Source organism: Salmo trutta, chromosome 5 (genome assembly GCF_901001165.1).
Source record: "Salmo trutta chromosome 5, fSalTru1.1, whole genome shotgun sequence".
Lineage (NCBI taxonomy): Eukaryota > Metazoa > Chordata > Actinopteri > Salmoniformes > Salmonidae > Salmo > Salmo trutta.
The window spans coordinates 54689657-54711452 of NC_042961.1; the positions used below are offsets into that span (position 1 = coordinate 54689657).

Consider the following 21796-nt stretch of genomic DNA (forward strand, 5'->3'; position numbering starts at 1 on the left):
CTTCTTGGACCTTAGTTTCTTTAAACCATTTCACACTTTTGTTGGATTCGATTTAACCTGTTGTTTTTTTCTATGATTCCCCATTTCAGCGCACCGTTGGAAGCTCCCGACACGTTGATTGCTCAAGGATATCCAAAGTCTATTGATGGTTAAACATTAATCACTGTAATAAAATGCTCTACGGAGAAAAGGAAAGAGTTTGACTTATCTTCAACAGACTCTCCATTTTTAACATGCTGTGGCAGCGTACAGGTAACAATTTCTATCCATTCATTTATAAATGCATATGATGAGTTTCATTCCATAAAGCTATATATCCATTTTCAGAAATGCTAGTAAATTCACTTTTATTGTTTCAAAAAATGATGAAAGAGATTGGTGTGGTGTTTTTTCACTATCTTATCACGGCATCGGGTTGTCCAATGACTGACATGTTTTTCTTTAAAATCTATAACTTGATGGTTTCATTCCAGAGGCAAAAAAATAATGTTATAAAAATGCTATACAGTATCAGTCAAAAGATTGGACACACCTAATTATTCAAGGGTTTTTCTTTATTTTTACTATTTTTTACATTGTAGAGTAATAGTGAAGACATCAACACTATGAAATAACACATGGAATCATGTCGTAACCAAAAAAGTGTTAAACAAAGCAAAATATATTTTAAATTTGTGGTTCTTAAAAGTAGCCACCCTTTGCATTGATGACAGCTTTGCACACTCTTGGCATTCTCTCAACCAGCTTCATAAGGTAGTCAGCTGGAATGCATTTCAATTAACAGCTGTGGAATTTCTTTCCTTTTTAATGTGTTTTAGCCAATCAGTTGTGTTATGACAAGGTAAGGTTGGTAAACAGAAGATAGCCCTATTTGGTAAAAGACCAAGTCCATATTATGGCAATAACTGCTCAAATAAACAAAGACGATTGACAGTCCATCATTACTTTAAGACATGAAGGTCAATAAATCCGGAAAATGTCAAGATCTTTTAAAGTTTCTTCAAGTACAGTCGCTAAACCCATCAAGCGCTATGATGAAACTGGCTCTCATAATGACTGCCACAGGAAAGGAAGATCCAGAGTTACCTCTGCTGCAGAGGATAAGTTCATTAGAGTTACCAGCCTCAGACATTGCAGCCCAAATAAATGCTTCACAGAGTTCAAGTAACAGGCACATCTCAACATCAACTGTTCAGAGGAGACTGCGGGAATCAGGCCTTCATGGTCGAATTGCTGCAAAGAAATTACTACTAAAGGACACCAATAATAAGAAGAAACTTGCTTGGGCCAAGAAACACAAGCAATGGACATTAGACCGGTGGCAATCTGTCCTTTGGTCTGATGAGTCCAAATGTAAGATTTTTGGTTCGAACCGCCGTGTCTTTGTGAGACGCAGAGCAGGTGAACGGATTATCTCTGCATGTGTGGTTCCCACTGTGAAGCATGGAGGAAGAGGTGTGGGGGTGCTTTGCTGGTGACACTGTCTGTTATTTATTAAAAATGTAAGGCACACTTAACCAGCATGGCTACACACAGCATTCTGCAGCGATATTCCATCCCATTTGGTTTGCGCTTATTGGGACTATCATTTATTTTTCAGAAGGACAATGACCCAACATACCTCCAGGCTGTGTAAGGGTTATTTTACCAAGAAGGAGAGTGATGGAGTGCTGCATCAGATGACCTGGCCTCCACAATCACCCGACCTTAAGCCAATTGCGATGGTTTGGGATGAGATGGACCACAGAGTGAAGGAAAAGCAGCCAAGTGCTCAGCATTTGTGGGAACTCCTTCAAGACTGTTGGAAAAGCATTACAGGTGAAGCTGGTTGAGAGAATGCCGGGAGTGTGCAAACCTGTCAACAAGGCAAAGGGTGGCTACTTTGATGAACCTCAAATGTAAATATATATTTAATTTGTTTAATACTTTTTTGGTTACTGTGTGATTCCACATGTGTTTTTTCATGGTTTTGATGTCTTCACTGTTATTCTACAATGTAGAAAAAGTAAAAATAAAGAAAAACCCTTGAATGAGTAGGTGTGTCCAAAGGGAATGAAGTACTACTGCTAGTAATCCTGCTAGGTTTTACAAAGTCAATTTTTACAAATAACAACATATTTTATATGAACTGTACAAATTATACATTTGTGACATTATTTAAATAAAAGTATTATCCAGAGCAACTTACAGTAAGTGCATTCATCTTAAAATAGTTAGATGAGAACCTCATTTCACAGTCATATATATATATATATATATATATATATATATATATATATATATATATGATACAATCATTCCATTCCAGCTAGGTGATGTATATACAATTCTGAAAAAAATGAAAATGAATCATACACATCTAAAATCTATCAATAAAAAATCACACACATAAGATATAATTTCTGATGAAAAAACACCACTTAGAAACATGTGTAGATATAGAAATAATATTTAGATATGCTAGTCTTGTCATCTGTTGCAACAGGACTTTTTAGACCTAATATAGTCAACCATTTTTGTATTCATCACATCCTTGTTTTGGTCTGTAATATATTTCTTCTTCTTCTTTGGTGAGGATTAACGATGGGTGGCATCCAATATATGTTGCATTGCCACTGTAACAGTGTAGGTTCCGTCCCTCTCTTCGCCCCAACCTGGGCTCGAACCAGGGACCCTTGCACACATCAACAACTGACACCCACGAAGCACCGTTACCCATCGCGCCACAAAAGCCGCGGCCCTTGCAACGCAAGGGGAAACCCTACTTCAAGTCTCAGAGCGAGTGACGTCACTGATTGAAATGCTATTAGCGCGCACCACCGCTAACTAACTAGCCATTTCACATCAGTTACACCACCACCAACTAAGACTGGAGTATACAGCATATATTCATTATACATTGTGATACAAAATGGAAACAGGAAAAAAAAATACCATGCCAACTAACCCTACACTCATTAAAAACCATCAATCCTATTCCCCTATTTAACCCTATATAATCCTACACCAGGCCTACCGCCTGGGAGGACGGAACACTACCACTCAACCCCCGCTGCAAGTCTTCTACAGTAAAACCTTGCAATCCCAATTACTTCTCTGCAGCTGCCACCACAACCTCTACTTTCTATAACTAACGTTCCATTTCTGCAGTAGAGTTGATAACCATGGCTATGGACGCTAAGAAACCCACCTCACTGAAGCACATATTATTCCTATCACTATCCATTGGCCTACTCACTGGAATCCTCTCAGTATCCCTCGCCCTCTACCCATCTTCCTCTACCACTGCCTCAGCATGACACCTTCTGTACTACTCTGACCCTGGCAACCTCAACCTGCCTTTCTCTCACCACACACATCCAACTGCAAGCACCATGGGCGCCCTCACAGCTAACACACAGCTAACACAACTATACATTCCTTCGTCTCATGCGCTCCTGCACATCTAGGAATTTCCTTCCTACACACTGCTGCAACATGACCATAAGCTTGACACCTATAACAATGTAATGGGTTCGGGACAAAAGCTCTCACAGGATTACTGACATATCCTAACTTAACTTTGTCGGGTAAAGACTCCGCATAAAAACTCATCAGGACAGACAGTCTTCTCTGTCACCACGTTCTCCACCAGGTCTGCTTCGCACCAAATGTTGGGCGTCACATTCACCAGGAATCTTCCATTTCAATCGCTCCTCCTCAACACTTAATGCCACCCAGTTATCACTCCTTTCAATGGCACCCTGCTCCGGAGTTCTTGTCCCTAGGCGCTTGGTTTGGACCGCCCGCTCCCTCTGGACAAAAAGACCATCACGAGTCTACCTCAAGTTACTTTCACCGACTCAGCAGTCCCCGACCTCTTCTCCACTCAACCTGAGACCACACATGGATCCGCCAGAAGGTTAGCATCCGTTCTCTCCAAAGGTCTCACTCCAACTCACCCTCATCATCATTGGGACGAGGCTCAACCTCGAACATCTTCACCACACCTGCCACCGCAGGTAATTCATCCTCAGTCTTGACAGATTCCTTTTCGTCCTCCACCCAAGTGTTGTGATTTATCCAACGTCCTCACTTTGACTTCGGCATATTTCCTTCTTCCTCAGTTCCCTTTCTGTCGTCAGAATAAATTGCTTTTTTTGTGAGAACTCAAATGTATATGAATTGCTGTGTTTTCACACATGGATGTCAATGCACAATTAATTTTAAATATCCTCCCCAAAAATGTGTGAGACTAAGTAAGTTAATGGTATCATGTGACTTTTTAAATCTTAATATTTGTTTTTGTAGATTAATGAACTGTGCGTTTAACGGGACCTGAATGTATGTTCCCTGTCAGGTGCATCATGGGACCTTTGATCCAGCAAGTCTGTTTGTTAACATTCCTCATCCTCTTTAATGCCTGTTCTTCTGTTGCAGGTAATTACGATTACAAGTAATATTTTATCCATGTAAACATTTACCTACACCTGCAACTTAAATATAATAAACGTATGTTCGAGATTGACTGCATTGCGGATCTACAAATCACCTTGCATCTTAAAAAACAACTAAATATTTGTATATGTACAGTAGATCAATCAGATTTTCCTTGTGTAACACAATGTCTTACAAATTTTTGAATCGCTCAAACATTTGTATAATGTTGTATTCAGCACGGCTTACTATTAAGTAGGCTTATAGATTTGTAAAACTATGTAGATGTCTATTTCTTTGATATTAGTGGTATATACAGTAGTATGATATACACTTTTGTTGAAACTTTGTGTCAATGTCTTGATACATTGTTGCCCAATATGAGCCGCTCTTATTTTTGTGTCCTTCAGACTGATAACACTTTCTCCTCTCTCCACTCAGATATGCAGCTTGTTGTCCCTCCTGACCCTGTAGTTACCTCTGCTGGTCATGACGTCATCCTTCCCTGTCACCTGTCTCCTCAAACCAGTGCTGTTAACATGTATATCAGGTGGTTTAAGGAAGGAGAATTCGCTAACCCCCTGTACCTGTATTTGGGTGGAAAGGTAACAGAGGGCAAAGGCTATGAGGGTAGAGTGAGTGTGTTCACTCAGGAGCTGGAGAGTGGCAATATATCACTGCTGCTGAATAATGTCATGGCTTCTGAAAGGGGAAGCTACAAATGCCATGCCAGCTACATGGACTGGATTCAGGAACTGCCTGTTGTGCTACAGGTTAAACGTAAGTAAATAAAAACTCATTCAGTAAGAGGATCAATTTAATCCATTCCTGTCTAATGCAGAATCATCAAAGCAGATCAATAGAAAGTAGAGTATTTTAGATTTTGCAATAGGGTAAAACTATTCTTTCATCTGTTTCTTTACAGAGCAGGGCAGTGTCCCCAGGATCTCCATGAGGAAGCACCACAGAGTGTTCATCCAGCTCAGCTGTAGCTCAGAGAACTGGTACCCAGAGCCTGACATGTTGTGGACGGACAGCAGTGGGAAGGAGATCACCTCAGCAGAGACAGAGAGACCCAAACAGAAGGAGGGGGGTGACCTGTACTCCATCACCAGTCACATGAGAATAGGGATGGACCAACTGGAGGGGGTCACATGTGTGGTGATGTCACAGTACCAGGGAACCAAGATGGAGTCTAAACTGCAGATGACTGGTGAGTTTAGGAACTGGAATGTACTGTAGACGAGGAATGGACAACTGGCGGCCCCCCTTTCGTTGGCCCAATTTGACCACCTCCAAAAAATCTCAATTTACTGTTGAAATTTAGAATAATAGAATACTGGAGGTGAAATGTATAAATTTGGCTGTGCATCAGCAGTCACTCAATTAGCCCATGTCAGCTATTTTATTATTCATTGGTAAGTTAGTCTAGCAACCAGCTATCTAAACTTGTAGTAAGCATGGTCGAATTATTGATTGGCGTGAGGCCTATTGATCATAAAAAACTGCAAACATATGCCTCCACCCTATGGCAAAATGATGAGTTCCGTTTCTTTGTGGCCCCCACCCCCATCAAAGTTGCACATCCCTGCTGTAGACCAATGCCCTTAACAAGTGGTCCAGGACCTGTTTGTTCATCATGTTAATAATGTGTAAACTTCCGACTCAAGGGACGGCTTATATAAGACTAAAATTAGGTTGGAATGTAATTATGTGACGTTTGGAAAAATGTGGAATGTTGAACCTTATATAATTTGCAGGACTAATGTATTGCAATGGTTATCTAATCTAACCTTTAACCCTGCTTGTGTTACAGAGGAATTCTACATGAGCAGTCTGCCTGACAGGGTGTATATCTCTGCATTTATGATTCCTGTGTTTCTGGGACTGCTGTGTATCACTGCATCAGTTTTCTCCTTAATCCATCAGAGAAGAGGTGGATCTCACTTGTTGTTTAAATATGATATCAGGGTATAATTATACACAACCATGTTTATTAGTAGGTTCTATGATTCAACATTGTTGTAGGCCATTTCAGATGTTATTGGAATTACATTTCATATACTTTCATTGTTGCATGCAATATTGTTGTGCAAGTACTTTGTATAATGATGATATTATATTTTCACCTCCAGTTGTTCAAGAAACACTGAAGCCTTTGGGTAAGAACAGATACTGGAAGATGCATTAACTGAGTTCTGTAACACATTTGAAAAACACCAACATCTCAAGTCAAATTTTTTATAAATAAACAAAAAACAATTGTCAAAAAGGAATTCAAATATCAGGTAGTATGCCGTATATTGAACTCATTCACAAATATATAATAATATGTTTTTACAATAGATGACATGAATACAAAATTAAAAGCTATGGACCAAGGTATGCAATATTTATCTTCAATATAGTCAGTATTTCCTTTAAAATTAATCATTTCAAACTGTTTTAATTCAAACCGAAATAACAACTTTCCTCTACTGTATATTACAGAGCTCATCAAAAAGACAGAGGAACTCACTTATAAGGATAAGTTAATGGGTACGTATTATGTGTTTTACAGTTGATGGACCATTATTTATTTCACAAGTATTAAAAGTGAATTGATACAGCAACATGTATTGTGTTTTTACAGGAATTACTGAAACAATCCCAGACTCTGGTAACTATCGGCTTCTTTCACATTAATGCTGAAAAAACTTCAAGTGATTTGTCATCTAAATATATAATCCATGCAGTTTTGTTTTCATATATACAGTGTGGTACGGAATTATTGACACCCTTGATAAAGATGAGCAACAATGACTGGATAAAATAAATAATTCAAATACTGAGCTATGTTATATGTTTAAATAAATTGGAAAATTATATTATTTTATACTAATACAATTGCTCAGAGATAGAGATTTTGTTTAAGAACTGCTCTTTTTTTTCAAAAAGGTAGATGTCAAAATTATTTACACTCCTGTTTTCAATACGTTTCAATACCTAAACCTTGAGAGGATTACGACACTGAGACTTTTTCAAAAAAACATTTTGAGTTGGAAAACACATTGGGAGGGATCTCCATACAGAAACCTTCCAGATCCTTGGTATCGTTCGTCTGGACTTCCCTCTTCAATTCAAACCATAGGTTTTCAATGTGTTTCAAGTCCGGAGACTGTGATTGTCATTGCAAAATGTTGGTTTTGTGACCAATGAACCATTTATTTGTGGATTGTGACTTGTGCTTAGGGTCATTGTCTTACTGAAAGGTCCCCTTGCGGCCAGCCTCCTGGCAAAGGGTCAGCCTCCTGGTGCTGGGTAAAGTTCATGATGCTGTTGCACCTTAACAAGGGCCCCAGGACCAGTGGAACAAAATAACCCCATAACATCAAAGATCCACCATATTTTTTAGTAGTTATGGGGATATTTTCTGCTCATGTATTCTCATTTCGACCCCAAACCCACCACAGGTGTGTGTGGCCAAACAGCTCTATGTTCATGTAACCTGAACAAAGCACCGATTCCAATCTAAATGCCAATGTAGTTTAGCAAAGTGCCAATGCCATTTAGAGAACTGCAGGCTTTTACATTTCATGGATGAAAATCGAGCTCTTTTGCCACATGCACCAGTGGTGAGTTTGGTGTCGAAATGAGAATGTGTGAGCAGAACAGATTACTTCTTAGAAGGGTCTGCAATTATTGACACCCTTGATAGTGATGAAAACTGTATACAACACAGCTCAGTATTTGACATTTTTATTGAATGTTCAAATAAATACAGAAAATATATTATTTTATACAGATACTATTGCTCAGGGAAATATATTTTTGTTGAAAAAGTAATTGTTATTATTTATTGTCAAAAAGGTAGGGGTCAAAAATATTGACAATTATTATTGACACCATAAAGATTCTTTATGAATAAAATAGTCACATTGTTTGTGTTTTGTCCCATATTCCTAGAACGCAATGACTACATCAAGCTTGTGACTCTACACACTTGTTGGATACATTTTCAATTAGTTTGTTTGTATTTCAGATTATTTTGTGCCTAATAGAAATTTATGGTAAATAATGTATTGTGTCATTTTGGAGTCACTTTTATTACAAATAAGAATAAAATGTGCTTCTATACACTTCTACACGCTACCATGATTAGGGAAAATCCTGAATGAATTGTTAATAATGATGAGAAAGAAAGTTACAGAGGGTCACATATCATATCCCAAAGACATGCTAATGTTAGCATGTCTTGGGGGTAAAGTTCTCACCCATCATTATTCACGATTGATTCAGGATTATCCGTAATCCTGGTAGCATCCACATTAATGTAGACGTGTATAGAAGCACATTGTATTGTTATAAAAGTAACTCCAAAATGATTCAATACATTATTTGCCATTCATTTCTATTGTGCACAAAATGATCTGAAACACAACCAAAACTAAGTGTTTAGAAACATTATATTCTTATTTACAATAAATGTGACTCCAAAATGACTCTAATAACCGCATAGTCATTGTATCATTTTAAATCCAAAGTGCTGGATTACAGAGCTAAAACAACCAAAAATGTGTCACTGTCCCAGTACTTTTCCATATATATACTTACATCAATTCCTTTTCTTCTTCTCCTACATAGTTTGGAGCTTGATGGTTGATCATGCAGGTAATTATGAACACTTTTATATTTCATATGTTTCATGAAGTTTGGCGCTAATATAATGCGCAGACACACACATCTATATCATTTTATGTTTCACTTTTAACATATGGTCACATTTCCTACCACAAATAAGATTATATTGTATTGTTTTTTTCAATGATCATGTTAATTCATTATAGAACAAATATAACATTTTGAAACTAATGTTATTGGATTCATATTTTGTGCGAAACGTATTGGAATTATTTTTAACATTTGAAAAAAAAATAACACAGAAAAATATTTTCAGTGGATGTGACTTTCGACCCTGACACTGCACATCCCAGACTCTCTTTATCTGATGATAACAAATGTCTCAAATTTGGAGAATTAAAAGAAAAAAAGGATTGTGAGAATTTCAAAGAAAAAGGCCAAGGAAGCAGCAGCATGAAGTTTGACGAAGAAAACAAAGAAGACACGGGGCATTTAGGAGGAAAACCTACAGAAAATAGTATGTTAAATGCTTCAGGAAAAGACAAAGACAAGAAAACTGGATTATTGAACAGGATAATGAAAAAAGGACAAAACAAAGAAGGTACTCTGAAGGTTGAGGAAGTACGCAAAGAAGAGGCCACTGAGAATTTAGAAGAAAAATGCAAAGGAACTAAAATTAAGTTTAATCAAAATACGTGTGTCTTGGGAATGGAAGGATATGAAAAAGGAACACATTACTGGGAGGTTGACCTGGGGAAGAAGAGCCAGTGGAGTGTTGGGATCGCTCAGGAAACTGAGGGGAGAGACAACATCCAAATGTATCCAGAAAATGGCTTCTGGAGCATATGTTACAAAGATAAAGAACTGAAAACAGTTGAACGGTCTTCCACTTTCCTTCCCATTGAACTGAAACCTGAGAAGATGGGAGTTTTAGTGGACTATGAGGGGGGACAGATAACATTTTTCAACGTGGAGAAGAAATGCCACATACACTCCTTCTGTGGCATGTTTACTAAGAAACTCTATCCGTTCTTTGGTCCTTTGATTGATTGTAAAGAGGAACTCAAAATCTCACCTGTGGTACAAAGAGACAAACCCTCAACCTCCGGGAACTGTTAGTGTAAATAATGGAAGATGACAAAGTCATTGAAAACAAAAAGGTATTTAGAACCCAAAGTATATTATAGACACTTAAATTTAAGATGAAAATGTAAATCTTAAAATGTTGTTTAGCATGAAAAATACAAGCCGGTGCGCCTGGCACCTTCTACCATACCCCCTTCAAAGACACCTTTTGTCTTGCCCTTTCACCATCTGAATGGAACACATACACAATCCATGTCTTAATTGTCTTAGGTTAAAGAAGGATTTTTAAGCCTTGTCTCCCGCTTTCATCTAAACTGATTGAACAGGTGACATCAATAAGGGATTATAGCTTCACCTGGATTCACCTAGTCAGTCTATGTCATGGAAAGAGCAGGTCTTCCTAATGTTTTGTACACTGTGTTAATCTGTTTAAATGTAAAGTCTTAGTTGTTTTAATTACAATATGTATGACAATATAGAATAATTGACTCACTCACTGTAATTATGTGTAGTTTAGTAATATTCTGTTTAAAAAAAGCTTTTCACTCACATTTTTACAAAATCTGTAAAAATGTAAACATTTTTGTGACAATAATAAAAGGCATTTTAATAAAAATGTGTCATGAAAAGTACTTGTATGTTAGCGGATATTGGTTTAAAGACCCAGAGGCCTCATTTGCTAAGTATTATTTGTTTTTACATTTATTAAAATATGTGTTCATTTAAAAAAAACATGTTTAATTTGTAAATCCCAAAATTTAATGCAGAATGTATCTAAATTCCATATTTTCATTTCAAGTTCACGATTTATAAATCACATGTTCCTGTAGATTTTGTTATAAGCACAATTTACAATCAAATCTGTGGGTGCAAACCTTCCTAATCTATACGTTGTTAAGTAAGAGCAGCATAAACTGATTGATCCTCATGATCACAAGGTATAAACTGATACACATCCAAGTCTTAAAAGCAATATTTTATTTTTCACAAATCAATACAGTGTACAGTATATGTGTATGAAAGGAGGCATAATATTACCTATACATTATGCATGATTTCTCTTCTAATATCCGTGTGGTTTGAGAAAAATACAACTGAAATAGCTGTATTACATTCAACAAAGTACATTTGAGAAAGAAATCCATTTCTATAATAAGCAAAAAATATCATAAATTTTCAACAATTTCATGCACATGCCTAAATATTACTGAAGTGGTAATTATTCCCATTAATTAATTGTATAAGACCACTCAGCCAAGTTAAGCTTTCCATCACAATAAAGTAGCCTACTGACAGATGTAGAGGGCATCCTTTCATGTTTTACATTATTTCACATTTTTAGTTTCAATGGACAAAATTGTGATGGGCTGTTTTTCATACTTCCAGGGTGAGAAAAGTGGGCGGGCATCATCCTCATAACTTGGTCCGTTGGTAAATGAGTAGATGAGTGAGCTGTCTTCTGCATTGTAGAAAGTCACCTTCTTTTCCTGATAATCCACATAGATACCCACTCGGTGTGGAATTCTTTCTTTAAGGACATCATCACCCATGAATGTTTTAAGGTTTTCGCCATTGGAGATCCTGACTACCCAGAAGCCATTGTCTGGGCTGAGAACCAACTGTCCTTTCCTGCTAGCTGTTGCCCTGGTAACACCAAGTACCCAGTCCTTGTTCTCCTTTACATACACCTCCCAGTAGGCCCTCATAGCACGGACCATACTGCCCAACACATAGGGGTCTTCATCAAAATGCTTGTCAATGTCATTCTTGTCAATCTCTGTCTGTGGTTCTCCTTTTTGTGTCACCCACTCCACAACTTTCCCATTGTGTGATATCTTCAGCTGAGAGTGAGCTGTTTTTCCATCTAGAACAACATCCACTGATAATAACAAAAAAAGAGAACCAATTCTGTAAAATTTGGTAAGACTTCATTTTCAGGTACACATATTAGCAACCGATTTGTGGTTCATAAGTGTGTATATAAGTAGCTAATAAGGCCCTGAGTATGTCTTACTAGCCATATAGTAGGCCTTAATCCAGTGTTTTCTTATTCAAACATACGTTGAAGGGGCAGTGCAGTCAAAAATGTGATTCTCCTGTTTTGTTAATGATATTTCCACACTATGAAGTCAAAATAACACTTTGAAATTGCCAAAATTAATACAATGCCCTTTTAGTGTAAGAGCCTGGAATTTCAGCCAGTTCGGGTAGGATGGAGTTTTTGTCCCACAGCATGACATCACAATCTGATCTGATTCTTATTATCATCTATTATTTGCATAATGTATCCTCCTACTTTGTGTGTATGTAAATATATTTACATTTGTATCATCATCAGACTGAGCATTTATTTGGCAAAATGAGTTTATGGATAATAAATGTTATGTATATGTACATATATACACACAGTTATTTTCATGAAATAAACACATTTACCAGACATTCAGTGATGATTTGAAAATAAAAATAAAAACTGCACTCTTAAAACTTTCACTCTTAAAGAGCAAGTTAGGTGAGATACAGATTGCTAGTAAGCTGTCTCAACATGGGTCTAATAAGGGCATGGCAGCTTAAAATGTCTTTCCACATGCTAACCTCTCATCATTACCAATAACAGGGGAGGTTAGCATGTCTTGGAGGTATGATCTTTGACCCTCTGTAACTTTCTCACTCAACATTATTCAAGATTCATTCAGGATTTTCCCTAATCATGGTTGCATCCACATTAATGTAGAAATGTTTTGATGCATATTTGATTATTTTTTGTAGTAAAAGGGACTCCAAAACGACAAAATACATTTACCATTCATTTATATTGGGCACAACATAATTTTGGTTGAAGATCTAATAATACTCAGTGTAAATAATTTGTATAAATAGAGAAAATCAGAATGGGGGAAATACTTTTTCACAGCAGGGTTGTATATTTAGATATAGAAAGAATATGATTAAAGCTGATTACCTTCATGTGAGCGTGCCTCTAGAAAAGAAAAGGAAACAGACCTGTTTTACATGTTTCAGTCTTATTATAGTACTGTGATTTGTTAACCCTATCAGTCCCAAGGCCGCAGCAAAAATCAACTTTTCCTTTATCTGACTTTCATTTATCTTAATGTCCAACCCTTATATTTAGTCTCACAATTAAGTGTTTTATCATTTTCCTTTCAGGACAACCAGGGCTACAAGTAGATCACAAAACAGTTTGACATAAACAGTTGCACTCATGAGTTGTATTGACAAATGTCAACAATAAAAAAAGCTCAGCCAAAACAACAGCACTATAAAATGAATGTATATGAATGCTGTAAGTACAGAAATTGTTTGCTCACAAGGAAATGAATATCCAACTAGTCAGTGACAACTATGTAGAGTTTGGAGTTTGTGACAGAAACTATGTGAGCTTAATACGGTGTTATAGACAGTATGTCCTGGGATTTCCTATGATGTTCACTGAAGAACAACCCTTTACCTTCTAACAGCTCTTGTGTAGCTTGTGAGCGTCATAGAGCAAAACATTTAACATGTGCATGTTTGTGAGTCTCAGCTTTTCCAACCCTGGCCCCGGGCCCCTTCGGTACCTGCTCTTGTCTCATCAACACTGCTCTAGCTCAGCCCCCGTTAATCACAGACTAATGGTTGGTATTTAAGGATGCGGAAGAAATAAACAAGGAGTTTAAAAAGGGTTTGAAGTCCAACATGTGGCAGTGATATGGTGGGACTCATTGGGTTAAGTTAATTTATGTATCGTAAAAACAATGGTTAATACTGATTAGTACATTACCGTTATGAGGGAGGTCCAAATTCGTATTAGTTTCTGGAAAAAATACAATACAATTAGAACACAATATAAATAATATGAGAAAAGTAATACATCTCACAATTCACTCTTATTATAGTACTGTTATTTATTTTGTAAACTGTATTTGAAACAGATTCATTTCTGGTTGACTGTTGCTTTTCCAAGATGTTCTGAATTGAAGTGTCCGGTGACAAAATTATTATTTCCTATAGATATCTGCATGGTTAAGTAACCTTCATTTAACCTCACCTTTCTCTGAAACTGTCTTAGGCGTCTTGGGATGGGGAGAGATATTTGTGTCTGTAATGGCAGTATATCAATGTGACTAAACTGAACATTTACAGTCCCAGTTAAAAGTTTGAATACACCTACTCTTTCAAGTTTTTTTAAAAATTTGTACTATTTTCTACATTGTATTAGTGAAGACATCTAAACTATGAAATAACACATATGGAATCATGTAGTAACCAAAAAAGTGTTAAACAAATCAAAATATACTGCTCAAAAAAATAAAGGGAACACTTAAACAACACAATGTAACTCCAAGTCAATCACACTTCTGTGAAATCAAACTGTCCACTTAGGAAGCAACACTGATTGACAATACATTCCACATGCTGTTGTGCAAATGGAATAGACAACAGGTGGAAATTATAGGCAATAAGCAAGACACCCCCAATAAAGGACTGGTTCTGCAGGTGGTGACCACAGACCACTTCTCAGTTCCTATGCTTCCTGGCTGATGTTTTGGTCACTTTTGAATGCTGGCGGTGCTTTCACTCTAGTGGTAGCATGAGACGGAGTCTACAACCCACACAAGTGGCTCAGGTAGTGCAGCTCATCCAGGATGGCACATCAATGCGAGCTGTGGCAAGAAGGTTTGCTGTGTCTGTCAGCGTAGTGTCCAGAGCATGGAGGCGCTACCAGGAGACAGGCCAGTACATCAGGAGACGTGGAGGAGGCCATAGGAGGGCAACAACCCAGCAGCAGGACCGCTACCTCCGCCTTTGTGCAAGGAGGAGCAGGAGGAGCACTGCCAGAGCCCTGCAAAATGACCTCCAGCAGGCCACAAAAGTGCATGTGTCTGCTCAAACGGTCAGAAACAGACTCCATGAGGGTGGTATGAGGGCCCGACGTCCACAGGTGGGGGTTGTGCTTACAGCCCAACACCGTGCAGGACGTTTGGCATTTGCCAGAGAACACCAAGATTGGCAAATTCGCCACTGGCGCCCTGTGCTCTTCACAGATGAAAGCAGGTTCACACTGAGCACGTGACAGACGTGACAGAGTCTGCAGACGCCGTGGAGAACGTTCTGCTGCCTGCAACATCCTCCAGCATGACCGGTTTGGTGGTGGGTCAGTCATGGTGTGGGGTGGCATTTCTTTGGGGGGCCGCACAGCCCTCCATGTGCTCGCCAGAGGTAGCCTGACTGCCATTAGGTACCGAGATGAGATCCTCAGACCCCTTGTGAGACCATATGCTGGTGCGGTTGGCCGTGGGTTCCTCCTAATGCAAGACAATGCTAGACCTGATGTGGCTGGAGTGTGTCAGCAGTTCCTGCAAGAGGAAGGCATTGATGCTATGGACTGGCCCGCCCGTTCCCCAGACCTGAATCCAATTGAGCACATCTGGGACATCATGTCTCGCTCCATCCACCAACGCCACGTTGCACCACAGACTGTCCAGGAGTTGGCGGATGCTTTAGTCCAGGTCTGGGAGGAGATCCCTCAACAGACCATCCGCCACCTCATCAGGAGCATGCCCAGGCGTTGTAGGGAGGTCATACAGGCACGTGGAGGCCACACACACTACTGAGCCTCATTTTGACTTGTTTTAAGGACATTACATCAAAGTCGGATCAGCCTGTAGTGTGGTTTTCCACTTTAATTTTGAGTGTGACTCCAAATACAGACCTCCATGTGTTGATAAATTGGATTTCCATTGATTATTTTTGTGTGATTTTGTTGTCAGCACATTCAACTATGTAAAGAAAAAAGTATTTAATAAGATTATTTCTTTCATTCAGATCTAGGATGTGTTATTTTAGTGTTCCCTTTATTTTTTTGAGTAGCCACCCTTTGCCTTGATGACAGCATTGCACACTTTTGGCATTCTCTCAACCAGCTTCACCTGGAATACTATTCCAACAGTGTTGAAGGAGTTCCTACATATTCTGAGCACTTCTTGGTTACTTTTTCTTCACTCTGTAGTCCAACTCATCCTTTCTCATTCAACATTATTCAAGATTCATTCAGGATTTTCCCTAATCATGGTAGCATCCACATTAATGTAGAAATGTTTCAATGCATATTTGATTCTTATTTGTAATAAAAGTGACTCCAAAATGACAAAATACATAATTTACCATTTATTTCTATTGTGCACAAGATAATTTTGGTTGAAGATCTGATAATACTCAGTGTAAATAATTTGTAAAATAGAGAAATACTTTTTCACAGCAGGGTTGTATATTTAGATATAGAAAGAATATGATTAAAGCTGATTACCTTCATGTGAGCGTGCCTCTAGAAAAGAAAAGGAAACAGACCTGTTTTACATGTTTCAGTCTTATTATAGTACTGTGATTTGTTAACCCTATCAGTCCCAAGGCCCCAGCAAAAATCGGCTTTTCCATTATCTGACTTTCATTTATCTTAATGTCCAACCCTTATATTTAGTCTCACAATGAAGTGTTTTATCATTTTCCTTTCAGGACAACCAGGGCTACAAGTACAACACAAAACAATTTGAAATTAACAGTTGCACTCATGTTGCTCGGCCAAAACAACAACACTATAAATGAATGTATATGAATGCTGTAAGTACAGACATTGTTTGCTCACAAGGAAATTAATATCCAACTAGTCAGTGACAACTGTGTAGAGTTTAGAGTTTGTGACAGAAACTATGTGAGCTTATTACAGTGTTATTGACACTATGTCCTGGGATTTCCTATGATGTTCACTATTGAACATCCCTTTACCTTCTTTACAGTTGGCTACTTTTTCTTTACTCTGCGGTCCAACTCATTCCTAACCATCTCAATCGGTTTGAGGTCAGGTGATTGTGGAGGCCAGGTCATCTGATACAGCACTCCAACACTCCCCTTGGTCAAATAGTCCTTACACAGCCTGGAGGTGTGTTTTGGGTCATTGTCCAGATGAAAAACAAATGATAGTCCCAGAAAGTGCAAAAGAGATGGGATGGCGAATCGCTGCAGAATGCTGTGGTAGCCATGCTGGTTAAGTGTTTCTTGAATTCTAAATGAATCACTGACAGTGTCACCAGCAAAGCACCTCCACACCATTACGCCTCCTCCTCCATGCGGAGATCATCCGTTCACCTACTCTGCATCTCACAAAGAAAGACATGCCGGTTGGAGCCAAAAATGAATGTCCATTGCTCGTGTTTCTTGGCCGAAGCAAGTCTCTTCTTCTTATCGGTATCCTTTAGTAGTGGTTTCATTGCAGCAATTCGACCACGAAGCCCTGATTCACACAGTCTCCCTGAACAGGTGATGTTTTGATGTGTCTGTTACTTGAACTCTGGAGGCATTTATTTGGGCTGCGTGGCAGTTGTAGTTAACTGAGTTATCCTCTGCAGCAGAGGTAACGCTGGGTCTTCCTTTCCTGTGGTGGTCCTCATGAGAGACAGTTTTATCTTAGCGCCTGATGGTTTTTGCAACTGCAATTGAAGAAACTTTCAACGTCTTTGAAATTTTTCGGATTGACTGACCTTCATGTCACAACTCAACTGATTGGCTCAAACGCATTAAGAAGGACAAAAATTCTACAAATTAACTTTTAACAAGGCACACCTGTTGATTGAAATGCATTCCAGGTGACTATCTCATGACGCTAGTTGAGAGAATGCCAAGAGTGTGCAAAGCTGTTATCAAGGCAAAGGGTGGCTACTTTGAAGAATCTCAAAAATAAAATATATTTTGATTTGTTTAACACTTTTTTGGTTACTACATGATTCCAAATGTGTTATTTATTGTGTTGACATCTTCACTATTATTCTACAATGTAGAAAATAGTAAACAAAGAAAAACCCTTGAATGAGTTGGTGTGTCCAAACTTTTGACTGGTGCTTTATAACCAAACCACAAAAACATATTTTTTTATTTGAAGGTAAACATATACAGTACATCTTCTTACATCACATTTTTGTTGAATAGTCAATTCTAAATAACTAAAGAGCATTCCAGTGTGCATTAATAACCTTTTACTACATTGGGCTATATCAGGGTCACGCAGAGTGTTTCTTGGTAGTCTTAAACAGATCTAATTTGAATGAAAAGTATACACCTCATATAATTGGTTGTGGGCTTTTAAAAAAGAAGACCTGTATCATGGCAGATATAGAGCTGAAATGTATTCAATTTTGAGTTTGCATTCCAGTGTGACACTTTATATACATCACAGAAGACTGAAATATAACAAAACCCTTTGACATAGAAACACCAGATTTCTGTTTTTGTTATGAATGTTTATTCATTATGAAATTATAAAAAATATGAATAACATTCCTCCCATGAGGCCAGTAGAGCGCGATTTGGTAATTTGACTGCAGGAAAGGCTACAGAACAACATAACATTTTAGCCATACATTCAAAATGGGTCACTCACCCTCTCTTCCAACGACATGAAATACTCCCAGCAGATTTCGACTTGCATCTGTTAAATGACAAAACATGTAATTTAAGTGTATTCTGCCAACAATTCCTTACTGTACATCATGGAATTTTGAGTAAAAGATAACCTCATTTTAAAACCTCTTATAAAATATATTTTTTAAAGATAAACTGGGAATTTGATATTATTTACTAATATTATAATTGTCTGCTTGTTTCATATCTACTAAGTAGTTAAAAAATCTGCCAATTCCACTTTAAGCTGTGTGTCCTTCTTTTTGTCCTCCATCCACTTTCATGGCATTTCTTCAACATTCTAAAGGCCCCAATGTGACATTTTGACTTTTGACACAAATCAGCTACTTTGACCACTCTCCAACAACTTAGACAAAAAAGTTAGAGGGTATGACATCTTAGTCTATTTCTTTGCTATTCAAATCTTGGAACAATTTTTTTTTAATCTAATGATACAGCTCTTTTAGCAACTGTTCTCAAATGTTGGCATACACATGTATTCACATTTGTACATACACTAATTGTAAACTGTTTATTCCTGGCTTATTGAAAGTTATTATTAGTTACTATTCTGTTTTGTTTTTGCATTATTCTGAGAAAAAACCTGTATGAGCATTTCCTCATTAATAACATTGCATTGATAACAGTAAGAGAGTAAGATCAAATAATTTATGGAGGGTTTAAATGGGATTTCCACTACTTCATAACCTCATAGTCTAGAGATGCTGGAGAAAATGAATATTATGTTAAAAAGTAAAGTGGTGGAAATGCCTGATTTAAGTTAGAATTCTATTGTTTTAAAAAGTAATAAAGTATAATTAATGACGCTTTACCTCTACAGCACTTATACCATACTAAGAAAACCACTCCCAGGAAAATAATGATCCCAAATGTAACAAATACAGCAAACCACACTTTGGAATCCAAACCATACAGTGTACTGGTTGACTCAGAAGTTGATTGCCTCTCAGTCTCTGTTCCATCTGCAACTGCAATGGTTAATCAGAATTAGGTCTTGAACTCAACATTTAAATATGTGTCCTCTTTGTTAGAAAATATATCATCCCTCAGCTGTTGATCAAAATAAGTGGAGGGGGAACTGTTATGATGTTTTTTGATGTAGCTTTATGGTTCAAATGGACAATGACAACCAACATGTGGGCATGTGGTACCAGGGTGAATGATTTAGTCTGCCCTCATAGTCCTTCCCAAGACGTTACTATTAGCTTATTACCTGGAGCAGATGAACAGGGAAAAAAGATAAGAAATGTTACCAAACAGACTTGCTGGATCAAAGGTCCCATGATGCACCTGCCTGGGAACATAAAACCATGACCTGTAATCTCTGCATGCATCAATATTATTAAGATAATGTAAGATAATAAGCATGATTAGCATTCCTTTATTTTGCAAATACTCTTTCAACAAAATCTTTGTCAACAAGTTTACTTAGATATACTTTTGTGCCAGTACTTCAATGCTTAATTTGAGGATCCGACACCTCTCCGTTTTGGACTGTTTTGTTCCCGAAACCTATTTGGCCGGAACCGGTACATATTGTGGGATGAAACATTATTTTCACTTTTTGCAATGTAAAAATCATAATAAAAGCGTAGAAGTTCATTCGAGTTGCCTCTTAGTTAATTTTTCCTTTCTCCACAAAAAAATGTAATGTGAAAAAGTAGATTTTCAGCCCGGGCCTAATATTCTATGAGCTGATTTGGTTTGGGCCGACCCGGGTTTATGGTTTGCGCAACATTGTAACCATATATGCTTAAGACCAACGCGTGACCGAGAAGCGCGCCAGTATCTGTCACATGAGATTCACTTTCTTCACTTTCTTTGACCTCTCTCCGTCGTTGCTCTGACAGACATGAGCCTGTAACTCTCATCTCTCCAGCATTGCACTTCATGATTTATTTACGTGTAGAATCAAAGCTGCGCGAAGGGTTCTGGGGGAACAGTTTGTCAGTGTCAAAGTAGCCTGACATTTTGATTATTTCTGCGGTATTAAAAAAGATTAGGACAGTCTCCAGTCATGTAAAATGACGTAGAATTGCATTAAATGCGTTTTTAAAAGGCCAACATTTTCCCGGACCTTAGGTTACTAAACATGTTCCCAGTGTGTGCAACTTCTGTAAATTCCTCTACGCTACAGCTCTATGCCACTACGAAAAAGCGACGATATGCATGAAATTATTTATTATAACGTTTTATTTTATGCGTTCCGGTACCTCAGAACTCCCCACGTCACCCTCTTCCGCTCACTTATTGTGGTTCATTATGAACCAGAGTAATATACAATTAAACCATCAATACATTTGAAAGTATTATTAAATGTACGTTACATATCCAATTATTTCGCAATAGATAAAGATAAGCTTTTAGAAATTAATTAATTCACTAGAACCTCTTACCTGATTGCAGATAACAGAGTACGGAGCTATAACGGAGTGTACGTTTCAGATATGAAATAAACGTTATTTTCTCCCCAGAGCTTCCTATAACAATGAGTAGTGTTTAACCACACCTACTGTAGACTTTGAGGTTCAAAGGTTCAGAGACTCCCTCTAGAGGTTTCTCCAGCAGTAAAAGTTAAAACAGGTCAGGACATACAAATGTAATTAAATGTTTAACGAATGGCCCTCTTCACATTTAACAAATCATTTAATTAAATAAAAATCGAGATATTGAAAAGTTATACTGAAAAAGTGCATTATTATAGCAAAAAAATATGCCTTCAAGCTTCCACTAAAGAGATACAACTTCCACTTGGATTTTTGCTGAACTATGCCACTTTTAACCTATGTTACAAAACTACAAAGAATATAGTCACACTCAATACTTATATTTTGTAAAAACATTTTTTTTAAATACAGCAAATCTGAGTGGGACTGTCTTTTATTTGATTTATATTTAATAATTTAAAGATGTGTAGCTTTAATGGATGACCATAAATTATAATTTACATTTTCATCTTTGGATGAGGTTTCCCAAAATACATTTATGCAATGTTGAGAGTTTAAGTTACTCTTTACAAATTTCATTATGGCCAAAGAAGCGATAGAGTATCTTAGTTCATGTTCCAGAGAAGGAGTGAATGTGGCACCTCTTCTCCACGTTGAAAAATGGTATCTGTCCTCCCTACTAGTCCACTAACACTCCCAGCTTCTCAGGTTTCAGTTCAATGGGAAGCTCATCAACAGTTTTCAGTTCTCCATGA

The 21796-nt window shown here is 37.6% G+C and overlaps 2 protein-coding genes across 9 annotated transcripts; one reads left to right on the plus strand and one right to left on the minus strand.

Moving 5' to 3' along the window:
• Positions 1–28: 28 nt before the first annotated feature.
• Positions 29–11632, plus strand: LOC115194547 (butyrophilin subfamily 1 member A1). Of its 3 annotated transcripts, none has more exons than XM_029754306.1 (11): positions 29–252; positions 4340–4419; positions 4858–5196; positions 5342–5629; positions 6233–6352; positions 6552–6578; positions 6763–6798; positions 6907–6954; positions 7049–7075; positions 9040–9066; positions 9353–10738. In XM_029754306.1, the coding sequence occupies exons 2-11, from the start codon at positions 4347–4349 to the stop codon at positions 10153–10155; spliced, it is 1788 nt and encodes a 595-aa protein (XP_029610166.1). In that variant the 5' UTR covers positions 29–252; positions 4340–4346; the 3' UTR covers positions 10156–10738. The 3 variants fall into 3 exon arrangements, with proteins under 3 accessions (XP_029610166.1, XP_029610167.1, XP_029610165.1); XM_029754307.1 differs by lacking the exons at positions 29–252; positions 9353–10738 and adding exons at positions 1853–1898; positions 11509–11632; XM_029754305.1 differs by lacking the exon at positions 29–252 and adding an exon at positions 1853–1898.
• On the minus strand, positions 11086–21094 carry LOC115194552 (butyrophilin subfamily 1 member A1). 6 transcript variants are annotated; one of them, XM_029754326.1, is made up of 9 exons: positions 20991–21094; positions 19808–19888; positions 19407–19562; positions 18554–18601; positions 16430–16447; positions 14171–14221; positions 13904–13936; positions 13085–13102; positions 11086–12001 (listed from the first exon to the last, which is right to left on the minus strand). In XM_029754326.1, the coding sequence occupies exons 2-9, from the start codon at positions 19875–19877 to the stop codon at positions 11448–11450; spliced, it is 948 nt and encodes a 315-aa protein (XP_029610186.1). In that variant the 5' UTR covers positions 19878–19888; positions 20991–21094; the 3' UTR covers positions 11086–11447. The 6 variants fall into 6 exon arrangements, with proteins under 6 accessions (XP_029610186.1, XP_029610187.1, XP_029610189.1 ...); XM_029754327.1 differs by lacking the exon at positions 16430–16447; XM_029754329.1 differs by lacking the exon at positions 14171–14221.
• Positions 21095–21796: the final 702 nt, after the last annotated feature.

Excerpts from the sequence above, each read along its gene's own strand:
- LOC115194547 (XM_029754305.1), top strand. Across the intron at positions 6,579-6,762 it reads AGAAACACTGAAGCCTTTGG|ATGACATGAATACAAAATTA; the intron begins GTAAGAACAGAT and ends TTTTTACAATAG. Across the intron at positions 6,955-7,048 it reads TTATAAGGATAAGTTAATGG|GAATTACTGAAACAATCCCA; the intron begins GTACGTATTATG and ends GTGTTTTTACAG.
- LOC115194552 (XM_029754326.1), bottom strand. The coding sequence starts at position 19,877 with ATGGGACCTTTGATCCAGCAAGTCTGTTTGGTAACATTTCTTATCTTT. Across the intron at positions 19,563-19,807 it reads TCCCTGTTCATCTGCTCCAG|TTGCAGATGGAACAGAGACT; the intron begins GTAATAAGCTAA and ends TAACCATTGCAG. Across the intron at positions 13,937-14,170 it reads TAAGACAGTTTCAGAGAAAG|AAACTAATACGAATTTGGAC; the intron begins GTGAGGTTAAAT and ends TATTTTTTCCAG.